Source organism: Cherax quadricarinatus, chromosome 71, assembly GCF_038502225.1.
Source record: "Cherax quadricarinatus isolate ZL_2023a chromosome 71, ASM3850222v1, whole genome shotgun sequence".
NCBI lineage: Eukaryota > Metazoa > Arthropoda > Malacostraca > Decapoda > Parastacidae > Cherax > Cherax quadricarinatus.
The window spans coordinates 22,624,887-22,648,169 of record NC_091362.1 but is presented as its reverse complement, the minus strand read 5'-3'; the positions used below and the strand labels follow the sequence as shown (position 1 = coordinate 22,648,169).

Below are 23,283 nucleotides of genomic sequence, written 5' to 3'. Positions count from 1 at the left end.
TTGAAGAGGATTATGGTAGGCATTTCTATATCCACATTACCTGCACTGTATGACCCTTTCGGGTTCAGCACTTATTTTGATTACACTATACTCATACACTAGTGCTTCAAATCCACATACTGGAGCTTATTCAAGTTGGAAGTATTCCTATATGCAGTTCTCAAATCCATCCTTACATATTCAGAATTTGAATTAAGATAGTCATATTAACCAAAAAAAAAAAAAGTGGCTGATTCCACAATTTCAATCTTCCTTACAAATTACTTTTACTTTGATTAGCATATTGATGAGAATAATAATAATATAAACTGTTATCTAAAGATATTCTACTTTAATTCTCAAGGGAGGTTCCTTGATGCTGGTGAGGGGCTCTTGATCTAGGGAATTGGATCCATGCTCCAGTTCCCTGAAGTGAGCCTGAATACCTTCCCTCCCACAGGCACTGTATAATCCCTACTTACCTTTCTTGTACATATCAAGAGTTTATTATTCATATATAAATCTTTTTCTACACTGCAGATAGTTAAATATTACCAAACGTTTTTTTTCCATATTGCTTTTTCTTCATATGTGGTTGAGGGAATTTGGCTAGTGGGATTTTGAGTACATAGGAATGTTTTTCAGCCACGTATGTTGCTCCAACCACTTTCATGAGGATGTTAAGCCTGAAAAATAAAATTAGTACAAATGTATGTATGCCATGTGGGAGAACAAATTTAATAACACTTATTAACAATAATAGAAGAAATTGTTCCCCTTCATACAGTATAACTTTTTTTTTTTTTTTATACCTTATTGGCCATCTCCCACTAAGGCAGGGTAGCCCCAAAAATGAATCGCATTTACCATCATTCATTCACTGTCTTGCCAGAAGCGTTCTAACATCAATTCAAATGACCCTCTGTCCAGAAGCCAGGCACTGTCCTTCTCACCTTAACCCCTTCAGGGTCCAAGGCCCATATCTGAAGTGGTGCCCCAGTGTCCAAGAATTTTAAAAAAAAAAAATTTTTATTTTTTCTTATGAAATGGTAGAGAATCTTTTTGTGAAGGTAATAAAACAAAAAGTACGAAATTTGGTGGAAAATTGACGAAATTATGCTCTCGCGAATTTTGATGTGTCAGCGATATTTACGAATCGGCGATTTTGCCGACTTTGACTCCCATTTTAGGCCAATTACATTATTCCAGTCAACCAAATTCTTAGCTATTTCACTAGTATTACTTATATTCTATCGATTGAGCACAAGAAATCGCCAAGTCAACTGTTTCAACTACAAATTAAAGTGATCGGAAATTGTTAATTTGGCCAATTTAACACAGTTCAAAATATTCCAATTTCAAAATAGGGTCCAGAATAAACAATGTAGGTATTCCTGGAACTAAACTAACATTTCCTCTGTTCATTAGTTACGTTTTGAGGCTTTACAAATAAATTCCATTTTGATTTTTTTTATTCACACCAAAAAAAAAAAAAAAAAAAAAAAAAAAAAAAAAAAAAAAAAAAAAAAAAAAAAAAAAAAAAATAGAAGATTTACTGTTATGCACCCCCCTTGATTATAATAATAATAATAATACTGTTATGCAATACTGTAATAATTGTATAAATATCATCACCATATTTGTGAATGCATATTAGACCCACCAGCTGTCGTGTATTAGACGTGTGAGGTCGTTTGTTTACTCTTGAATATCGGCAAAAATTTAACATTTCTGCTACTTTGAGCTCGGTTTCAAGCCATTTCCATTGCTAAAACCAATCAAAATCATCTCTATTTCTGTAATATGTCTTCCATTCTATCAAATGAGACCAAGAAATCTCAAATAGAACTATAAAAAACATACGAAAAACACTGCAAAGTCGCTGTTTTAATCGAAAAATCATGATTTCAGTTTTTTTCTCTCATTATACACAGCGTGCTGCGGGATCTGTTTTATGTGGTGCACACATACCACAGATGTATTCTCTCATATCTAGGCCCAAATGTACCACTCACAGTTTATCAGAGTGAGCCGAGCTCATGACGTAGATCTACGGTTTGGACCCTGAACGTAAAGCCGTAGATCTACGGGACAGACCCTCAAAGGGTTAAAGACTAAAGTTCATGTCAACTGGTTTTCCCTGAAACTTCTCATAAATGTTACAGACACTTCAACAGCAGGTTTCAAGTGCTAGGAGCTTGAGTATACCACAGGCTTCTGTGAATGTGTTTTTTTTAGGGCTTCATTGTGAGCAAAGTACAGTAGGGTGCATATTAATTGGGCCAGTGATGAAAGACATATATTTGAAATATTAAATCAATTTTCAGTCATATTGCCATGTATAAGAGATATGACTACCCTGTACTTTTATAAGCATTGCTATGTGCTTTGGCATAGTATCAACCAGTGAACATATTTTGGCAAGTTCTTTGTGGTACCAGGTCCTACTAACAACAGCAATTAGCTTCTCCACAGTTGACCAGTCCTATTTTGGAATCCTGTGTTTGGTTATTTATTCACTATTACAGTTAGTACAAGTACTGTCACTTTTTTGGGGCTATACATTTTCTTTGATGTCATGGAAAGCACATTTTATTTGTATGTACAGTATTCAGAATCAGGGAAAAATGCAGTATACCACATATATTCATGTACAGGTTGAGATTTTAAGACCAAACTTTTCAGCAAAAAGTCAGGGGTTGACCAATTTATGGATACTCCTTTTTAAAGGTAGAAATTCTGATATACTAAGGGCCTACTACACATTAGATTCTTCTTTGGTACATCAAGGTATAAAGCACATTCGGGTCCCATTGCTCAATCGCTAGCGCACTCAGCTCACACACTGAAGTCTGAAGTTCAAATCTCCAGTACAGCTGGAAAACACTAGGGACATGTTTCCATAAGACACCTGGTGTCTTTGTTTACCCATCACCTGGGACAAAACTGACTTAATTTGCCTGAAATACTCAGCATAACAAGCAGCTTTCTATAGTATGTCACTGTTGTCAGCTAGACCTGTATACCTTGCACATGTACTTGTAGAAATAAAAATATTATTATATTTAATACACTAATTTGATAATATCCAGTTGATCATGCTGGCCTCTTCCCTCACTTCATTAACCCTTTGACTGTCGCAAGCCCCTTTCTGAAACTGTCATTCTACGCCAAAAAAATTTTGGAAAAAAAAAAAATTCTTATGAAATGACAGAAACTTTTCCAATGGTAATGACACCAAAAGTATGAAATTTGATCGAAAACTTACAGAATTACGCTCCCGCGAAGTTGGCAATATATACACAGCGGTGATTTTGCCGAATTTGAGCCGTTTTCGGCCAATTCCATTGTTCCAGTCAACCAAACTCATAGCTATTTCTTTAGAACTCCATTTTTTCTATCAACTGAGTATAAGAAATCACCCATTTACCAATTTCAACTACCCAATAAAGTGGTCAGAAATTGGCAATTTGACCAATTTCATACAAATTAAAAAAGATACCAATTTCAAAATAGGGTCCAGAATAAACAATGCAGACATTCTTGGCACTAAAATAACATATCCTCTGTTCATTAGTCACATCTCTAGGCCACTCTTATATTACTCTTGCTTTCTATTTTGATTTTTTATTCACCCAAAAAATAGATTTACTGTTATGCAGACTACTGCATTATTGTAAAAATGGTATAAATAATATCAGTGCACTAGTGAAAGAATATCAGACTCGCCAGTTGACGTGTGGAGTGATTTGATTACTCTTGAACATTGGTAAAAAATCGAACATCTCCGCTATTTTGAGCTCAATTTCAAGGTCGTTTTCATCGTGAAACTAATCAAAATCATCTCTATTCCTGTAGTATGTTTTCCATTCTATCAAATAAGACCATGAAAATGAGAATACAACCATAAATACTATACAAAAATACACCTCAAATTCGGTGTTTTAATCCAAAAACATGGTCGTAGTTTTTTTTTTCTCGTGCACTGTGTATTGCAGGATTTTTTTATACAGTGCACACAGACCCATTCTCTCACATGTGAGTCTACCAGCTTTCTCCTGCTTGATTTGAAGCTGATAGAATTACTGAGTATATATACATCTGAAACACTGGCTCATAAGGCATATACATATATGCAACCAAAACAGTCAAAGGTTAACATATAATAGAGGAGCACTGCAGAAGGCCTACTATCCCATGCTAGGTAAGTCCATACAAATCCAACTCCCCCATCCCCACTCGCATATCTATCCAACCTATTTTTAATGTCACCCAAGGTTTTAGTTTCAATGATCAAAGGAGGGAAGACAATACACAAATTACCTGTACATAAGAGACCAATTTGGATCATTAACTAGTCACAAAGAAGCACGAAGGGGAGCAGGAGACTGCAGAAGGGAGTAATAATAATGTAGTAATAGCACCTGCCCTGCTCTGCCTTTAGTCACTTAACCTAAAACCTTGGGTAGCCTTAAAAATAAGCGAGTGAGAAAAGTTGAAACTGAGTAAAACCTGCCTAGCATGGGCTGGTAGGTCTACCTAAGTGTTCCTAGTTTATCTTGGAGCCTGTGTTAAGAAGTAGGCAGCCAAATGGCTAAATAACAACATACCTGTCTCGAGTGATTGGCAGGGACTGAAGCAGTGTGTTGACTAATAACTTGTATTTCATCACTATTAAAGACAAAATCAAAACACAGCAAGTAGCACTGTCCTCATTGTGAGTTGAGCGTACCCTGAAAACAATGATTAACACTGACAATAGGATAAAGATGGCTCCAGTCTTTACAAAATCATGACTTTTTTTTTTAGTGTAGATCTAAGACTGAAAACTATACTGTAAAATATTTCTGAAGAAAAGTTTGACATGCATTCCAAACAATTCACATGATAGCCCAATTTAGCTATCATGTAGTTCAAACACCTGCTATTTATTTACTCTTGATAAATGAGAAATATTACTTATGGTAAAGGAAATTTGGATGTGGAGAAAAATAAAGGGGACTTTTATATAAGTAGCAGAACATTTGGTTCACATAAAAGACCTGAGTCGGTAAAGATATGGGAAAGTCTCCCAACATCCCATGTTTGCGTAGCAGTCAATATTTACCTGGCTGTAAACCCTATATAGGTTTTGCATCTTCAGGGATACTAATATACCATAGAATGAGGAAATCTTTGAAGTGAGCTCATGCAGAATACCTGACTGACAATAGCTGTATAGTCCTTGTGGCTTAGCGCTTCTTTTTTATTATAATAATAATGGACTGACAATTGAATTGTGTACAAGAGAAAAACCGACTACTGTAGGCAGTGCTTCCAGAGAAAAGTAATGTCAACTGATTAACTACCTTAAAAAAACTGATTAGAGTACATTTACACTTCATCAAAACATTAATATTTTACTAAACGTTATACAGTACGTCCCCTCGAGGAAGGTTCCTCGACATTGGTGAGGGGCTGTAGATCTAGGGAACTGGATCTGTGCTCTGGTTCCCTGAACTGAGCCTGAATACCATCCATCCCCCCTCCCTCACAGGGGCTGTATAATCCTATGGGTTTGGCGCTCCCCTACGATTTGAACCTGAATATTCACCTCCCATTTCCCCAGATCCTGTATGACCCCTATGGTTTTAGGGCTCCTCAAAGAATGACAGAGAGCATACATGACTTAAGGGGACGAGAATGTGCAAGAACTATAAGTGGATAAACCTGTTGAGTATACCTGGTAAAGCATACAGTAGAAAAGTTAAAGGTACAATTAAACAGGATTGTGGAAAAACAAGGAGGATTTAGGAAGGGTATGTAATGTATAAGACTAGTATTTACATTTAAATGTGTAAGTGAATAATAGACTAGGGTAAGGATTGTGGTGCATCTATAGATCTAGAAAAGGCATATGATATATAGAACAGGAGAGCAATGTGGTAGATGTTGCAAATGTGTGGCATAAGTTGTGTTATTAAAAGCAGTAGAGAGATTTTATGAGAATGAGGCTTAGGGCACGTGAAGAAGGGGACCATTTACTAGTAAAAGTTGGCCTTAGGCAATAATGTGTGATACCACCAAGGTTGTTTAATATCTTTGTAGATGAGGTTTTAAGATTAGAAAATAACGGATATGAAGTGGGAATTGTCACAACTGCTCTTTGCCAATAACAGTTCTTTTGGGAGATCCTGAAGAGAAGTTTCAAGGGCTGGTGTTCAAAGTTCTGGAGATAGTCAATGTGGTAAAAATAAGAGAAAATAAAATAAGTGGAGATTTGAACTAATGGAGTGTTTAGTTATTTTAATACTTTCCCAACTGCAATCAGAAATGGAGCACTACTCTGTATATAGGTGCCATCTCACAGCTTACCTCTTATTGTAATGAATTTGGGAATACTCATTCAAAATATAGTGCTTTATCTTTAGAGGACATCCTTTCAGGGTTTTTTCCTGAGTCTTTAAGTCTTGTATTTCTCGACGCCTGAGCTTCAGAAAGTTCACCAAGTACTCCACGTACACAGCTACACAAGTTAACCGTATCCGATTTTCTTCGTCTTTCTCCAATTTAGCACTTTCTAACAATTCTTGGAACAGTGCTGAGCTCCTGTTGGTCAAAGAATATTATAAACTATTATCTTTTATCTGCAGTTCAATTATTTTTTCACAGCTTTAAGAAACTAGTATTTGCTTATTTGTGCAAAACTCAATACACATAGCAATGTGTAAAATTACAAATGTTTTAAGAATTTTTTTGTATATATGATACATGCATGTGGACAGTAAACTGACTGAACTTTGGGCATAATGTTCATGTGAATAAAAAATGGCCATTCACAACCAGAGAAGAAATACGGCAAATCAAAATTTAGATGCAATTTCACAATAAAAAAAGATGCTAAACTGGTAAACTATTTAAAGCATTAATCAAAATGTAGCAGTACAGTAAGTCCATTAACCAATGGACAAATTTTCCAGCAGTAAATTACAATATTTCATGCTTCAGCTTTAACTCATGAATGACTAGTCTTATACTTTCCTTTCTCTTACAAACTTTAACTTTACACTTTTTACCCTCCTTACTATTTGCTGTCAGTTTACAAAGAAAAAAATTTTCAATGACAGAACTCGTCTGTTCAAAGTGTATTGCCTGCAGGCCTGACTAGCGAGGCAAATAAATCACTGTACTGTACTCTTCTACATATCCTAAAAGCTCTATTTTGTTAGCCCACAAATACTGAATGAAAATTTTGATAATATTGCTTCAATAGATATTAAGTTATGTTACTTCATTCATTATTAAAAAAGTTATAGCAAAGTTAAATAAAATATATTATACATCAGCAATGATAAAAAAAAATTCTTTAAATATTACTGTTTATAATATGTTTCTGTTTGAAAGCACTGTATTCATATTTAAATTACTGTATCAGATGTGATCAATACAATGTAAAAAACTACCATAATTCTAAGGATTTGTTTGCCCATGTCAAAAATCTCAGACTGAATTTGGGTGATTTTATTATAAGCAGACAAAGAATTTGATAAAATTTTCTCTGATTTGAATAATAAAAGTATGTAATATAAGGAATAAAAATGATCTTTTCCTTACTAATAGACAGCAATACGCTTTGATCAAAGGCATCATCCTCAACAAGACTCCTGGATACTGGTGTACCACAGGGAAGCGTTCTTGGTCCCCTACTTTTCCTTTTATACATCAATGACCTTCCAAGCATATCTCAACAACGAGGAGAAATTTCAACTACTCAAATATGGGAAACTTGAGGAAATTAAAAATGTATCAGTGTATACGACAAATTCTAACCATACAATAGAGCGGAAAAGTAATGTGAAGGACCTAGGAGTGATAATGTCAGAGGATCTCGCCTTCAAAGACCACAACAATGTATCTACCTCATCTGCTAGGAAAATGATAAGATGGGTAATGAGAACCTTCAAAACTAGGTATGCCAAGCCCATGATGATTCTCTTCAAATTGCTTGTGCTCTTTAGGCTCGAATACTGCTATACACTAACGGCCCCCTTCAAGGTTGCGACATTGCAGACCTGGAGAGTGTACAAAGAACTTTCACGACACAAATAAGTACGATAAGGCATCTAAATTACTGGGAACGGTTGAAGGTCCTTGATCTGTATTCCCTGGAACGCAGGCGAGAGGAATACATGATAATTTACACTTGGAAGGTCCTGGAGGGATTGGTACCAAACTACAGTGGACCCCCGCATAACGATCACCTCCAAATGCGACCAATTATGTAAGTGCGTTTGTACGTGTATGTTTGGGGGTCTGAAATGGACTAATCTACTTCACAATATTCCTTAAGGGAACAAATTCGGTCAGTACTGGCACCTGAACATACTTCTGGAGTGAAAAAATATCGTTAACCGGGGGTCCACTGTATTTTATTATTTTTTTTATTATCACACTGGCTGATTCCCACCAAGGCAGGGTGGCCCGAAAAAGAAAGACTTTCACCATCATTCACTCCATCACTGTCTTGCCAGACGGGTGCTTTACACTACAGTTTTTAAACTGCAATATTAACACCCCTCCTTCAGAGTGCAGGCACTGTACTTCCCATCTCCAGGACTCAAGTCCGGCCTGCCGGTTTCCCTGAACCCCTTCATAAATGTTACTTTGCTCACACTCCAACAGCACGTCAAGTATTAAAAACCATTTGTCTCCATTCACTCCTATCAAACACGCTCACGCATGCCTGCTGGAAGTCCAAGCCCCTCGCACACAAAACCTCCTTTACCCCCTCCCTCCAACCTTTCCTAGGCAGACCCCTACCCCGCCTTCCTTCCACTACAGACTGATACACTCGAAGTCATTCTGTTTCGCTCCATTCTCTCTACATGTCCGAACCACCTCAACAACCCTTCCTCAGCCCTCTGGACAACAGTTTTGGTAATCCCGCACCTCCTCCTAACTTCCAAACTACGAATTCTCTGCATTATATTCACACCACACATTGCTCTCAGACATGACATCTCCACTGCCTCCAGCCTTCTCGCTGCAACATTCATCACCCATGCTTCACACCCATATAAGAGCGTTCGTAAAACTATACTCTCATACATTCCCCTCTTTGCCTCCAAGGACAAAGTTCTTTGTCTCCACAGACTCCTAAGTGCACCATTCACCCTTTTCCCCTCATCAATTCTATGATTCGCCTCATCTTTCATAGACCCATCCGCTGACACGTCCACTCCCAAATATCTGAATACATTCACCTCCTCCATACTCTCTCCTTCCAATCTGATAGCCAATCTTTCATCACCTAATCTTTTTGTTATCCTCATAACCTTACTCTTTCCTGTATTCACTTTTAATTTTCTTCTTTTGCACATCCTACCAAATTCATCCACCAATCTCTGCAACTTCTCTTCAGAATCTCCCAAGAGCACAGTGTCATCAGCAAAGAGCAACTGTGACAACTCCCACTTTATGTGTGATTCTTTATCTTTTAACTCCACGCCTCTTGCCAAGACCCTCGCATTTACTTCCCTTACAACCCCATCTATAAATATATTAACCACGGTGACATCACACATCCTTGTCTAAGGCCTACTTTTACTGGGAAATAATTTCCCTCTTTCCTACATACAATAACTTGAGCCTCACTATCCTCGTAAAAACTCTTCACTGCTTTCAGTAACCTACCTCCTACACCATACACCTGCAACATCTGCCACATTGCCCCCCTATCCACCCTGTCATACACCTTTTCCAAATCCATAAATGCCACAAAGACCTCTTTAGCCTTATCTAAATACTGTTCACTTATATGTTTCACTGTAAACACCTGGTCCACACACCCCCTACCTTTCCTAAAGTCTCCTTGTTCATCTGCTATCCTATTCTCTGTCTTACTCTTAATTCTTTCAATAATAACTCTACCATACACTTTACCAGGTATACTCAACAGACTTCTCCCCCTATAATTTTTGCACTCTCTTTTGTCCCCTTTGCCTTTATACAAAGGAACTATGCATGCTCTCTGCCAATCCCTAGGTACCTTACCCTCTTCCATACATTTATTAAATAATTGCACCATCCACTCCAAAACTATATCCCCACCTGCTTTTAACATTTCTATCTTTATCCCATCAATCCCGGCTGCCTTACCCCCTTTCATTTTACCTACTGCCTCACGAACTTCCCCCACACTCACAACTGGCTCTTCCTCACTCCTACAAGATGTTATTCCTCCTTGCCCTATACACGAAATCACAGCTTCCCTATCTTCATCAACATTTAACAATTCCTCAAAATATTCCCTCCATCTTCCCAATACCTCTAACTCTCCATTTAATAACTCTCGTCTCCTATTTTTAACTGACAAATCCATTTGTTCTCTAGGCTTCCTTAACTTGTTAATCTCACTCCAAAACTTTTTCTTATTTTCAACAAAATTTGTTGATAACATCTCACCCACTCTCTCATTTGCTCTCTTTTTACATTGCTTCACCACTCTCTTAACCTCTCTCTTTTTCTCCATATACTCTTCCCTCCTTGCATCACTTCTACTTGTAAAAACTTCTCATATGCTAACTTTTTCTCCCTTACTACTCTCTTTACATCATCATTCCACCAATCGCTCCTCTTCCCTCCCGCACCCACTTTCCTGTAACCACAAACTTCTGCTGAACACTAACACTACATTTTTAAACCTACCCCATACCTCTTCGACCCCATTTCCTATGCTCTCATTAGCCCATCTATCCTCCAATAGCTGTTTATATCTTACCCTAAGTGCCTCCTCTTTTAGTTTATAAACCTTCACCTCTCTCTTCCCTGATGCTTCTATTCTCCTTGTATCCCATCTACCTTTTACTCTCGGTGTAGCTACAACTAGAAAGTGATCTGATATATCTGTGGCCCCTCTATAAACATGTACATCCTGAAGTCTACTCAACAGTCTTTTATCTACCAATACATAACCCAACAAACTACTGTCATTTTGCCCTACATCATATCTTGTATACTTATTTATCCTTTTTCTTAAAATATGTATTACCTATAACTAAACCCCTTTCTATACAAAGTTCAATCAAAGGGCTCCCATTATCATTTACACCTGGCACCCCAAACTTACCTACCACACCCTCTCTAAAAATTTCTCCTACTTTAGCATTTAGGTCCCTTACCACAATTACTCTCTCATTCAGTTCAAAAGTTCCTATACATTCGCTTAACATCTCCCAAAATCTCTCTCTCTCTCTCCTCTACATTTCTCTCTTCTCCAGGTGCATACACGCTTATTATGACCCACTTTTCGCATCCAACCTTTACTTTAATCCACATAATTCTTGAATTTACACATTCATATTCTGTTTTCTCCTTCCATAACTGATCCTTCAACATTACTGCTACCCCTTCCTTTGCTCTAACTCTCTCAGATACTCCAGATTTAATCCCATTTATTTCCCCCCACCGAAACTCCCCTACCCCCTTCAGCTTTGTTTCGCTTAGGGCCAGGTACCAAACCTGCACACAAAAATCACTCCCTGTGAAAGCCAAAGACTCAGCAGGAGATACAACATTTCCCTGATGAAAAGCAGGGGTGCCACGAGTACAGTGAGAGAACACAATAAGTGCCTGGGGCACAAGACTGTTCAATTGCCTCCCAGCATACATAAGGGGAATTACCAATAAACCCCTGGCTGTCTTTAAGAAGCCACTGGTCATGCACCTAAAGTCAGCACCTGACCAACCGGGCTGTGGTTTGTACGTCAGCTTGCGTGTGACCAGCAGTAACAGCCTGGTTGATCAGACCCTGATCCACCATGAGGCCTGGTCTCAGATCGAGCCACTGGGGCACTGACTCCTGAAACCCTCTCCAGGTAAACCTATTCTCTTTGCTGACAACACGACTTTTATCATTTCTCACACTAATCTAGCCTCACTCAATATTACTGTTAATGAAGAGCTCGCAAAAATAGCAACTTGGATAACTGTCAATAAAGTTACACTGAATACAGACAAAACCTTTTACATTATGTTTGGGAGTAGAGCAAGTGAGGCCCAATTAAACATTATGCTTAACAACATCCTTATTGCTAAACATAATGAGGGAAAATTCCTGGGTCTACACCATGACAGCAACCTGAAATTCAACACCCATATCTAACACATAACAAAAAAAAGTATCCAAAACAGCTGGCATCCTTTTAAAGATAAGCTACTATGTACTACAAACAGCACTACTTACACTACTTTTCACTGATCTACCCCTTCCTCACTTATGCAATTTGTGTGTTGGGCTCCACAACGACAAATCAGCTAAAGATAATACTAACCCAACAAAAACCTGCAGTGTGAATGATCACACAATCCACAGTTAGACAACACCCCCACCCCCTTTTTCAAAGACCTAAACCTACTCACTTTACAAAACATCCACTCATACTACTGTGCAAACTACATTTACAGAACAGTCAATTCTAATATAAATCCTGACCTGAAGTGCATTCTTGACAGTTGCAATAGGACCCATGGACACAATACTAGACAATGTACATCAAAGGACCCAAAATCTGGAAAACACTGCCAGAAATCTCTAGAACCACTGACTCGGCAAGCATTTTTAAAACTACAGTTAGAAAACACCTTTTGTCCTTAATCCATCCTAGCCCATCAAATAAATATGTAAAAAACCTATATGTGCATTTGCTCAATATCATGAACATAGGTAAATCATTATAATCAATATATGCTTATTCTCAATATTTGTAATCATCTCAAATGTAATGTTAATTATTCCATTGTGTCTACCTTAGGTTAATAATCAAAACTGTAATTCTTCTCTACCAAACTTATTAAAGCCATATAGCATGAACTAATATAATAATAAATTTTCTTGTATTCACTGTAACTTGCCTAATGGCCAGATGTACAATTTTGCACTGTTATTGCCTTATTAATCTTAAGTTTGCCTGAAATGCTCTGCATATAAAGGGCCTTTTGACATATACACTCAACTGTTATACTCCTTTGTACAAACATGTATCATGCTAAAATAAAAATTATTATTATTGATACAATTCTAAAATTATTTCAAAAGAACCTCACTAAAAGGATTAAGGAATACAGAAAATAATTCATACCCAATTACAACCATTCAAATCCCTTAAACCACTTACTTAGGCTGTGGATCCTTTCCTTCTAAAATCCCTCTTGCAAATGCTGCCAAGTGCAGCAAGAAGTTGTCAGGAGCAATAGCCTCTAAACTGTATACATCCTCTAGCTGACTTGCCTGTAGCAAAGGTACCAAAAATGACAGATTAACATTTCAACAAAATGAAATAAAGGCAGCAGTTTTTGAGACAAGTAACCATTTCTGTTTTTTTGTATTCATGTCTTGTTACACACATTATCTTTGATATATTACTATTATTATTATCTTTGCCCTCCAATAAAGCATTTTTTTTAACGAGTTTATTTAAATGGAAGGCAAAGTTCAGCTCGATTATGGCCAGAGGCATTTTGATGTTGGGTTCATCTGATGGAACGTAACTTGAAAATCTAAGATTTTGGTCAGTTTCATACAAAGTGGTCTGAAATAGACCAAAGTGGCAGAAATGGTCAATTTTTGGTAATTATCCTGGTGAAGGGTAGTCTCCGTCCCTCCAACAGTCTGTTTTATGGCTTTTTAATAGGTCTGCTTTAACCATTAGGACAGCCTAAACCATGAACAAGCATTTTTGGTTATATTTTATTATCCAAGAAATAGGAAAAAAATGTCCAAAGTTTGCAAGATGAAGGAAGCAAAATGGAAGGAGAAACTGTTACTGTTACATATATGAAAGGCCTGGGGACGTGACTAATGAACAGAGAGAAGGCTGCTTAGTGGCTAGAATGCCTACATTGTTTGGAACTTCATTATTAAACTAGAATTTGTTAAAAATGCATTGGTGTAAAATTGGCCAAATTACAGAATTCTAGGCACAGAACAGAGTAATTTTGATGACTGAATGGGTAGTTGCTTGTAATCAATTGATAATACAAAGTTAAATAGTTGGGAATTGGGTCAGTTTGAGTTCTACAATTGACCTAATATTAATAGGACTCAAAATGGGTGAAATCACTGTTGCATATAGTGCTCTCTGACCTCCATCTTCATGCATGCGTAAATCCTTAAGTATTACCGCACATTAAATTTTGCATTTTTGGTTTCATTATCTTTAGGAAAAGATTCTTTACCATTTTAGAATATAAAATTATTTATTAATTTTCATAAATGATGACAGAAAAGGCTTTCAATTTGGAGGGTATCGACAGTGAAAGGGTTAAGAGAGATGAATATCATAAATATACAATATACAGCTGACCTTGAACAATGGGGGGAATTAGGGGTACCGATTCCCCGAGCAGTCAAAAATCCGCATATAAATTTTTTTTTTTAACACATCAGCTGATTACCACCAAGGCAGGGTGGCCCAAAAAAGAAAAACTTTCATCATCATTCACTCCATCATTCTCTTGCCAGAGGGGTGCTTTACACTACAGTTATAAAACTGCAACATTAACACCCCTCCTTCAGAGTGCAGACACTGTACTTCCCATCTTCAGGACTCAAGTCCGGCCTGCTGGTTTCCCTGAATCCCTTCATAAATGTTACTTTGCTCACACTCCAACAGCATGTCAAGTATTGAAAACCATTTGTCTCCATTCACGCCCATCAAATACACTCATGCATGCTTGCTGGAAGTCCAAGCCCCTCGCACAAAAAACCTCCTTTTCCCCGTCCCTCCAACCCTTCCAAGGCTGATCCCTACCCCGCCTTCCCTCCACTACAGATTTATACACTCTCGAAATCATTCTGTTTTGTTCCATTCTCTCTACGTGTCCGAACCACCTCAACAACCCCTCAACCCTCTGGATAATAGTTTTGGTAATCCCACACCTCCTAATTTCCAAACTATGAATTCTCTGCATTATATTCACACCACACATTGCCCTCAGACATGACATCTCCATTGCCTCCAGCGTCCTCCTCGTTGCAACATTCATAATTTTTGACTCTCCAAAAACTTAACTACTAATAGCTTACTGCTGACCAGAAGCCTTACTGATAAACAGTCAATTAACACATTTTGTATGTTATATGTATTACATACTGTATTCTTACACTAAAAAATCATAAGGAAGAGAAAATACAGTTCAAGCACATGTTGTTCAAGGGTCATCTGTAAGTACTTTAGTTTACTCTTTACTTACCTCTCTATTACATTCTGGTAAAATAGATAAAAATGTAGTCTCTGCCCTTTTTTCTTCAAACTCACTAAGTTTCAAAATGGCAGATGTTGCAGCCTGACCAATTGCTTCAGACATGTTTTGTGTAATCTCCTGTGAAAACACAATATATGAATACACTTACATTAAAATTACAGAATCAATGAACATACTATACTCTTCAGACAATGACATCTACCAATAATATTAAATATACAGTAAACAAAAAAATCTTTTGAGATATTCTGAAGAGAAGTTACAAATGGTTGATCAGACCCTGATCCACCACGTAGCCTGGTCTCAGATTGAGCTACGGGGGCGTTGACCCCTGAAACCCTCTCCAGGTAAACTCCAGGGTATGTAAAAGAAGGAAATTAAACATACTCCCAAATATCTGAACACATTCACTTCCTCTACACTCCCTCCTTCCAATCAGATATCTAATCTTTAATTACCTAAATTTTTTGTTACCCTCATCCCCTTGCTCTTTCCTATATTCACTTTTCATTTCCATCTTTTACATACCCTCCCAAATTCATCACCATCCTTTGCAACTTCTCTTTTATGCTATAAATGTTAAACAGTGAAACCTCACCTAGTTATACAGAAAGTACTATACTAAATTGTTGACCAACAATAACTATCATTACTGGTATTATCTATAAGATTAGTTATCAAGTTAGAATTAGGAATTATGTTATTCATGGAAAAAACAATACCCATAAGGGGTCATTCAGTGGTGCATGACAGGGAAAAAGAGATGAAGGGGAGGATGACTGGTGGAGGCGTTTAGGGAAGAACAACTGAAAACATGGAGCCCATAGTTGATGAAACCAGTTTCAGTTAAGAAATCCAAGAGTGTGTCTGCAGCAAAGGTGGAAGAGAAGAGCCAGTAAAGTAAGCATGCTGACCATTAGTATTAAAAGAAGTCAGTAAAAACTAAATTTCACTCGACTACTAAAACTAAGTTAACCATAAAAATAAAATACTGAATGTACTGCTCCAAACTTAATGATCAATAATAACTTTTAACTTTCTGTTCATGTAATTAGTAACTACTCTGCCAGAAATTTTGGACATAGGCTTTTTTTTAAGCCTCCTTTGAAATAAATTAGTTTTTTAATAAATTTTATTATTAACCTCCATTCTTAAAGCAAACCCAGACTCACTTTATATTGCTTCTTGCGGTTGATATATTGCTGTGCTCTTTTAGTTCCAAATGCAGAGGCAGCCGCTTCTTGCTTCTCTTCATTAGTCATTGAGTTTAAGGTTTTAGATAAACGAACATTGGTAGTTTCAACTGGTTTTAACAGTGGGCTAACACAAAATGAGCTTGTTTCTACAAGTCTCATTTTTCCTGGGAAAACATTAATATTAATTAATATCAAGTCCATTATCCAATGGCAAGCACACTAACTTCACAATATTGCACACAACACTATTACTTGGCTAGCTTTCATATTTCTGATACAATAAAGTTTTTTTTTATCCCAATAAAGCAATAACTGCTGTTTCCTTTAATAACTTTCATTACTACCCAACTACAAAATAAATGCAAACCTGTAGCTTTATTTAGTATGCCAAGAAAAACATACTGCTTCTTATACATTTGACTGGCTTCTGTTCCAAAGTCCTTTCCAGCATAGTCTAATCTCCGAGTTTCTAATGTAAGGACTCGCCTTTGTTGACGACAATCTTTCGAGGCTTTCTGATGTAATATTCCATTCAACTCTGCATTCTTACAAGGCCTGCCATTTGCAAATTTAACTGAAAATACCAATAAAACATGACTAGCGGGGTACATAAATTTATACAAATAAAATTCCTTAGACCTGTATAAGGAACAATAATAAGGATAAAAAAAAAAATAACCAAAAAAAAAATAACCAAGTTTTAAGAGGTTGAGCACCTGCCAAGCTTGTGAGAGTATGTTAGAAACGAATGAAAACAAGTGGTCTTTAATGGATGTTCTGTTGGAGTGTGAGCAGATTTTTTTCCTTTACAACATTTTGAAAATACTACTGTACCAGTAGTTATTTCTAAGTGGTCTATTTAGGAGTGTTTATGGCTTTTTTTTTTTTTTTAAATGGGGGGTATATTGTGGCAATTAGTGCAACCATTCATCTTTTTTTGTATCTTAACACAATGGCCATTTCCCACTGAGGCAGGGTGACCCCAAAAAGAAACACTTCATCATCACTCACTCCATCACTGTCTTGTCAGAGGTGTTCTCTGAACCAGTTATCTGCAACATGTGCAAATTACCTAGGACAGCCCAAAAAAATATCGGGAAAAAATGACATTTCTATTAGTCTGCCCGAAATGCAATACATGCTAATAACTTTCTTTTGTTCTTAATATTTTATTACATGTAAACTACATTTTGTATACTGCAGAAAAGAAATAAAGTTGTATAGTATTATATATATACTGTCTTTTTGGCCAAGATTTCTCCCATGAATAATAATAATAATAATTAATAATAATAATTAACAATAATAATACTTTATTTCTACAAATACATGGCACAACTTATAAAGTATCTACAAAAATTAGCTGAACCTAAAAGAAGCCTAAATTTTGTGTGAAATAACGCTGTATCTTAAGAAATCACTGAAGCTGTTGATCTGGTAAGCCGGTGTAAGGTGTTAGCTTCATGAAAACAGCAAAGTTACAATCACTTTAGTACCAGGGCCCCCGTGGCCTGGCTGGCAAAACTCTCACTTCACACGCTGAGGGCCAAGGTTCGATTCCAGGCAGGGTGGAAACACTTCGACAAGTTTCCTTACACCTGTTGTCTGGTTCACCTAGCAAGTAGGTACCTGGGTGTTAGTCGACTGGTGTGGGTTGCATCCTGGGGGACAAGATTGAGGACCCCAATGAAAATGAGAGACAGTCAGTCCCTCGATGATACACTGCCTTTCCTGGGTTATCCTGGGTGGTTAACCCTCCGGAATTAAAAGTCTGAACAAAATCATATAGCAGTAAGGTAAAATAATGAATAATTTAAATTTACCACTCTATAACGTAGGTCTAATTTTAAGTAGTGTGTAAGCATTAGGATTAGTCTGCCCGAAATGCACCAGCATATTAGGGACTTTCTTTGCACGTAACAACACTTTATAATGTGTAAATCACATATTGTAACTTTTACAAAGAAAAATTTGTATTTGGATGGTACTTCCACAGACAAATCTACTAACTTAAGCTTAATATGCTTCACTAGCATTAGAATTATAACTAGTCACTACCTGCTTACCAAATATTGGTTCTACTCTTGATCTGTGCCTCTGGATAACATCTTCTATAACACATTTCTTCTTCTTCTTCTTCTTGAAAACAGGAGCAGCAACCATGCTGTCTTTTATTGAAGACATGTTGTTGTTGTTCTGGTGGGTTGTAAAGGCCAGTCACAGCCAACACTCACCAGTCCTGTAAGGTAGTTTATTTAAGCACAAGTACACACTACAATTATCATATATAGTGGAAATTATCTAGGATAATACCCCAAAAAATCAAAGTGGTTTATTTCCATTGGGATCCTTGATTATTTCCATTAAGATTCTTGATTATTTCCACTGGGGCCCTTTTAGGTTTGCTGCCTGATGTTCAGGGAAGAAATATTGCTCAAAGTTGTGACTTCAAATAAAAAAAATAGAACAGGAGTTTCATTTGAAAACAGAAACAGAAACTGGGAGTTCGCAATTAGGTCAAATGGATATCCTCCCCCATGGAAATAAGTCACTCTGTCTGACTTTTTTGGGCTATCCTAGGTTCTCTACACATATGCTGCCATGTATGATAATTCTATGTAACTGTATTTGTGTATACCTGAATAAACTTACTGACATACTTACTTATGATACCTAAGCCCAGGCAGAGCAGGACACCTACACCCTCACCTGAGTCAGTAACCAACTTTACACTAAAACCGTGAAATAAATACCTGAGGAGCGGAGAAACTGGGACTTATAAATGGCGACCCTCTTGCAATGTGCCCAGTGGGCAGAGTAAGAAGACAAGCGTCCCAGGGTTATCGAGAAAAATTTGTTCCCAATGCTTAGTCCAGAGCGACACAACTACACATCACCAGACGAGGGCATATTCACTGGTAGGCGGAAATAAGTCACTCTGTCTGACTTTTTTGGGTTATCCTAGGTTCTCTACACATATGCTGCTATGTATGATAATTCTATGTAACTGTATTGTGTATACCTGAATAAATTTACTTACTTACTTACTTACTTACTTACTAATTCCCCAGTGGAAGTAGGTCCTTCCCAAAGAGATGGGAAACGTCTACAATAAAGATACCCAGATGTTGCACATGTGTCTTACTCTCATCTTGTCGGTATTGTATACCATTCGTACACAACTTGTCAGACACTGCAACATCATGGAATCTTAATTCTGAGGACATGTACATAACCTTCACGACTACGACATCTACTACTACAACTAACCCATCTCTTTGGGAAGGACCTACTTCCACTGGGGAATCCCGCCTACCAGTGAATATGCTCTCGTCTGCTACACCTGACGTTACTATATAAGCGCCAGGATTCTTTCTTCTGCTTCAGAATCTCCACGACTAGGGTGTTGTTCGCACCTACTCCTAGGTTGAGGGACTGATTACCTCATCTTCTGTACATAGTTCTACTGTCTTCAAGTTATGTCCTGTAATAAAGTTGGTAGAATTACCGACAATATGTAAAGTAAAAGGACACAAGTGCAACTAATGTGACATTTATTGTGGCAACGTTTCGCTCTCCAGGAGCTTTATCAAGCCATTACAAACAATACATGGACACAGAGGGTATATAAAGGCTCAGAGTGAGGTGAATATTAGTGAGGTACCATTTCGATGGTACCTCACTAATATTCACCTCACTCTGAGCTTTTATATACCCTCTGTGTCCATGTATTGTTTGTAATGGCTTGATAAAGCTCCTGGAGAGCGAAACGTTGCCACAATAAATGTCACATTAGTTGCACTTGTGTCCTTTTACTTTACAAGTTATGTCCTAGAATTTGTATTGATAAAGCCACTGGATGGCGAAACGTCTACAATAAAGATACCCAGATGTTGCACATGTGTCTTACTCTCATCTTGTCGGTATTATATACCATTCGTACAAAGTTCATGCATAATTGAGCACAGCTTCCCGGGAATCTGGAGTAAATGTTGCCAGAATCTGGACGGGAATTATAAATATAACGTTTCCTCCTATAAATATCTCTCGCAGTATGGTTTTATGGAGATGTTAATGACATAAAATACAGTGTGTACAGCTACAAGGCCATACACAGGAACATTACAACTCAGTGTCCAAACATCCAATTTTCCAAACACACCTCAATGCAAACCTTACAGCATATGACAAAACACATTCATAATAATAATAATATCTTTATTTACTACTACTACTGCACGCCTAGCGGACATAAATAACATACCACTATATAGAAAGCCGCTCGTTATGCAGAGCAGTATAATGGTACCGGGAATCCTTCACTTGCCTAACCCTTGGGCACGACCTACTTCCACATTTGACAAATGTGATACCACCTATGACTGTTGCATCTCTCCTGCCTACAGTATATAAGCTACTTCGCACATATACTGTATTCTTTTCAAGACTGATGGACTGATGGACTCGAGGCTGAAGGACTGATTACCTCAAACTCCCGTTTTTCACCGTTCTCCTGCATATGGACTGATGAAGCCACTGTGTGGTGAAACGTTTCCTCATTAAAGATACCCAGGTGTTGCACTTGTGTCTGATTTATCAACTTATCGGTTCTCTGAACCATTCATCTACATTTCTGATGAATCTATTAGCTCATGTGCAAGCTCCACGCAAATCCAACCCCTCTCACTCATGTATTTATCCAACCTAAACTTGAAACTACCCAAGTCTCAGCTTCTATCACTCTACTAGGCAGTCTGTGCCACTCATCAACTATCCTGTTTCCAATTATTATTATAATCAAAAAGAAACGCTAAGCCACAAGGGCTATACAGCGCTGCAGGGCAGGAAGGAAGCGAGGGCATCAGGTGGCAAAAGGGAGGTGGATGAGTAATAGGTTACGGATAACAGCAGAGAAGTGGATGGTGAAAGGGTAAAGGGCAGCAAGATTATTATTATTATAATCAAAAAGAAGCGCTAAGCCACAAGGACTATACAGCGCTGCAGGGCAGGAAGGAAGCGAGGGCATCAGGTGGCAAAAGGGAGATGGATGAGCAACAGGTTACGGATAACAGCGGGGCAGTGGATGGTGAAAGGGTAAAGGGCAGCAAGAGACTGAACCAGAAAGGGCTGAGGGGAGTGCGAAAAGTATCATCAGAGTTTGTGGAGTAAATCAGTCGTTGTCAAGAAGTCAATGAGAGAGTCAGGATTAAAGGAGGGTCCATCAGCAAGAAGGGAAGGTAAAGAGAGAGTAGGGGAACGAAGACGACGTTGGAGGTAAATTCTGCGTGCTCGTTGATAGAGAGGGCAGTCTAACAGAATGTGGCTAATCGATACTGGAACTTGACACTGCTCACAGAGAGGAACAGGGTGCCTCTCCATGAGATACCCATGAGTAAGACGAGTGTGGCCAATGCGAAGGCGGGAGAGAGTGGTCTCCCAACCTCGGCACTGATGACAAGAAGACGGCCAGTAACCTATGCTCGGTTTAATAGAATGAAGTTTGTTACCGAGCAGAGTTGACCAACGTTGTTGCCAACGGGTGCGAAGGTGGGTAGCTATTGCAGCAAAATAGTCCAGAAATGGAACACCTCGATAGGAAATTGGTAGGTCATATACTGCTGACCGCGCAGCAGTGTCTGCCTGTTCATTGCCCTGTACGTCGACATGACCAGGGACCCAACAAAAAACAATATCTTTATGTTTGGTAGAGATACGGCGTAGCCAAAGTTGGATACGGAGAACTAGGGGATGAGATGTATCAAATTTTCGTATAGCCTGTAGAGCACTAAGGGAGTCTGAGACTACTACAAATGATGACACAGGCATAGATGCGATACGAATAAGTGCTGCAAGAATGGCATACAGTTCAGCAGTAAAAATGCTAGCTGAAGATAGTAAATGCCCTCGTACGACGCTGTCCGGAAACACTGCTGCGAATCCGACGCCGTCTGAAGACTTAGAGCCATCTGTGTACACAGCGGTGGCATGAGAATGAGAGTGGAAGTGATCAAGAAAAAGAGAGCGGGAAGCCACCGTAGGCAGTTGAGCTTTCGAGCAAGGGAGTGAGAAAGAACAGACCCGAACAGCTGGAACTTCCCAGGGGGGTAGGGAAAAGTGAGATGCTACATGAACATATAAAGGTGGTAACTGAAGGGAAGACAAGAGTGAAAGTAGGCGAAGAGAAAAGGGACGGAGCAAACAGGGGCGGCGAACGAATAAAGAATGTCTACTAATATCGGTGACCATTCTATAAATGGAAGGATTGTGTAGATCGTGAGAGCGTACATAGTAACGAAGGCAATGGGCATCACGGCGATCAGACAAGGATGGAACATTTGCTTCTGTATAGAGGCTCTCAACAGGGGAAGAGCGAAAAGCACCAAGGCACAAACGTAAGCCTTGGTGATGGATAGAGTTAAGGCTAGAGAGAGTAGCAGGAGAGGCCGCGGAATAAATCTGGTCACCATAATCGAGTTTCGATAAAACGAGGGCTGAATGTAGGCGAAGCAGAGTTCGACGATCAGCTCCCCAGGAAAGATGAGCAAGGGTTTTAAGAAGGTTTAGCCGGCTGTGACAAGTTGCCTTCAGAGAGGTAATGTGAGGTTTCCAGGTTAACCGACGGTCAAAGAGAAGGCCTAGAAACCTGACTGTATCACGTTCGGGGATACGGGAGCCATAGAGATACAAAGGATGATCGGAGATAACAGAGCGTCTAGTGAAAGTAATTTGGTGAGTTTTGGTACTTGAAAATTTAAACCCATGTGTGGTGGCCCAAGTGGAAACACGGTCGACCGCATGCTGGAGAGAAACTGCAATAAGGTGACAGTCAGCGCCTGCACAAGCAATAGCGAAGTCATCAACATAG

General features: G+C 38.3%; 1 protein-coding gene across 1 annotated transcript; it reads right to left on the bottom strand.

The window, feature by feature from the left end:
• On the bottom strand, window positions 1-19,315 carry Polr1E (RNA polymerase I subunit E). The gene is made up of 9 exons (XM_070100145.1): window positions 19,172-19,315; window positions 18,485-18,657; window positions 16,786-16,992; window positions 16,395-16,582; window positions 15,211-15,339; window positions 13,134-13,246; window positions 6,334-6,567; window positions 4,590-4,712; window positions 1-665 (listed from the first exon to the last, which is right to left on the bottom strand). Exons 2-9 carry the CDS (start codon window positions 18,600-18,602, stop codon window positions 524-526), a joined length of 1,254 nt encoding a protein of 417 aa, XP_069956246.1. The 5' UTR covers window positions 18,603-18,657; window positions 19,172-19,315; the 3' UTR covers window positions 1-523.
• Between the last annotated feature and the right edge of the window lie 3,968 nt (window positions 19,316-23,283).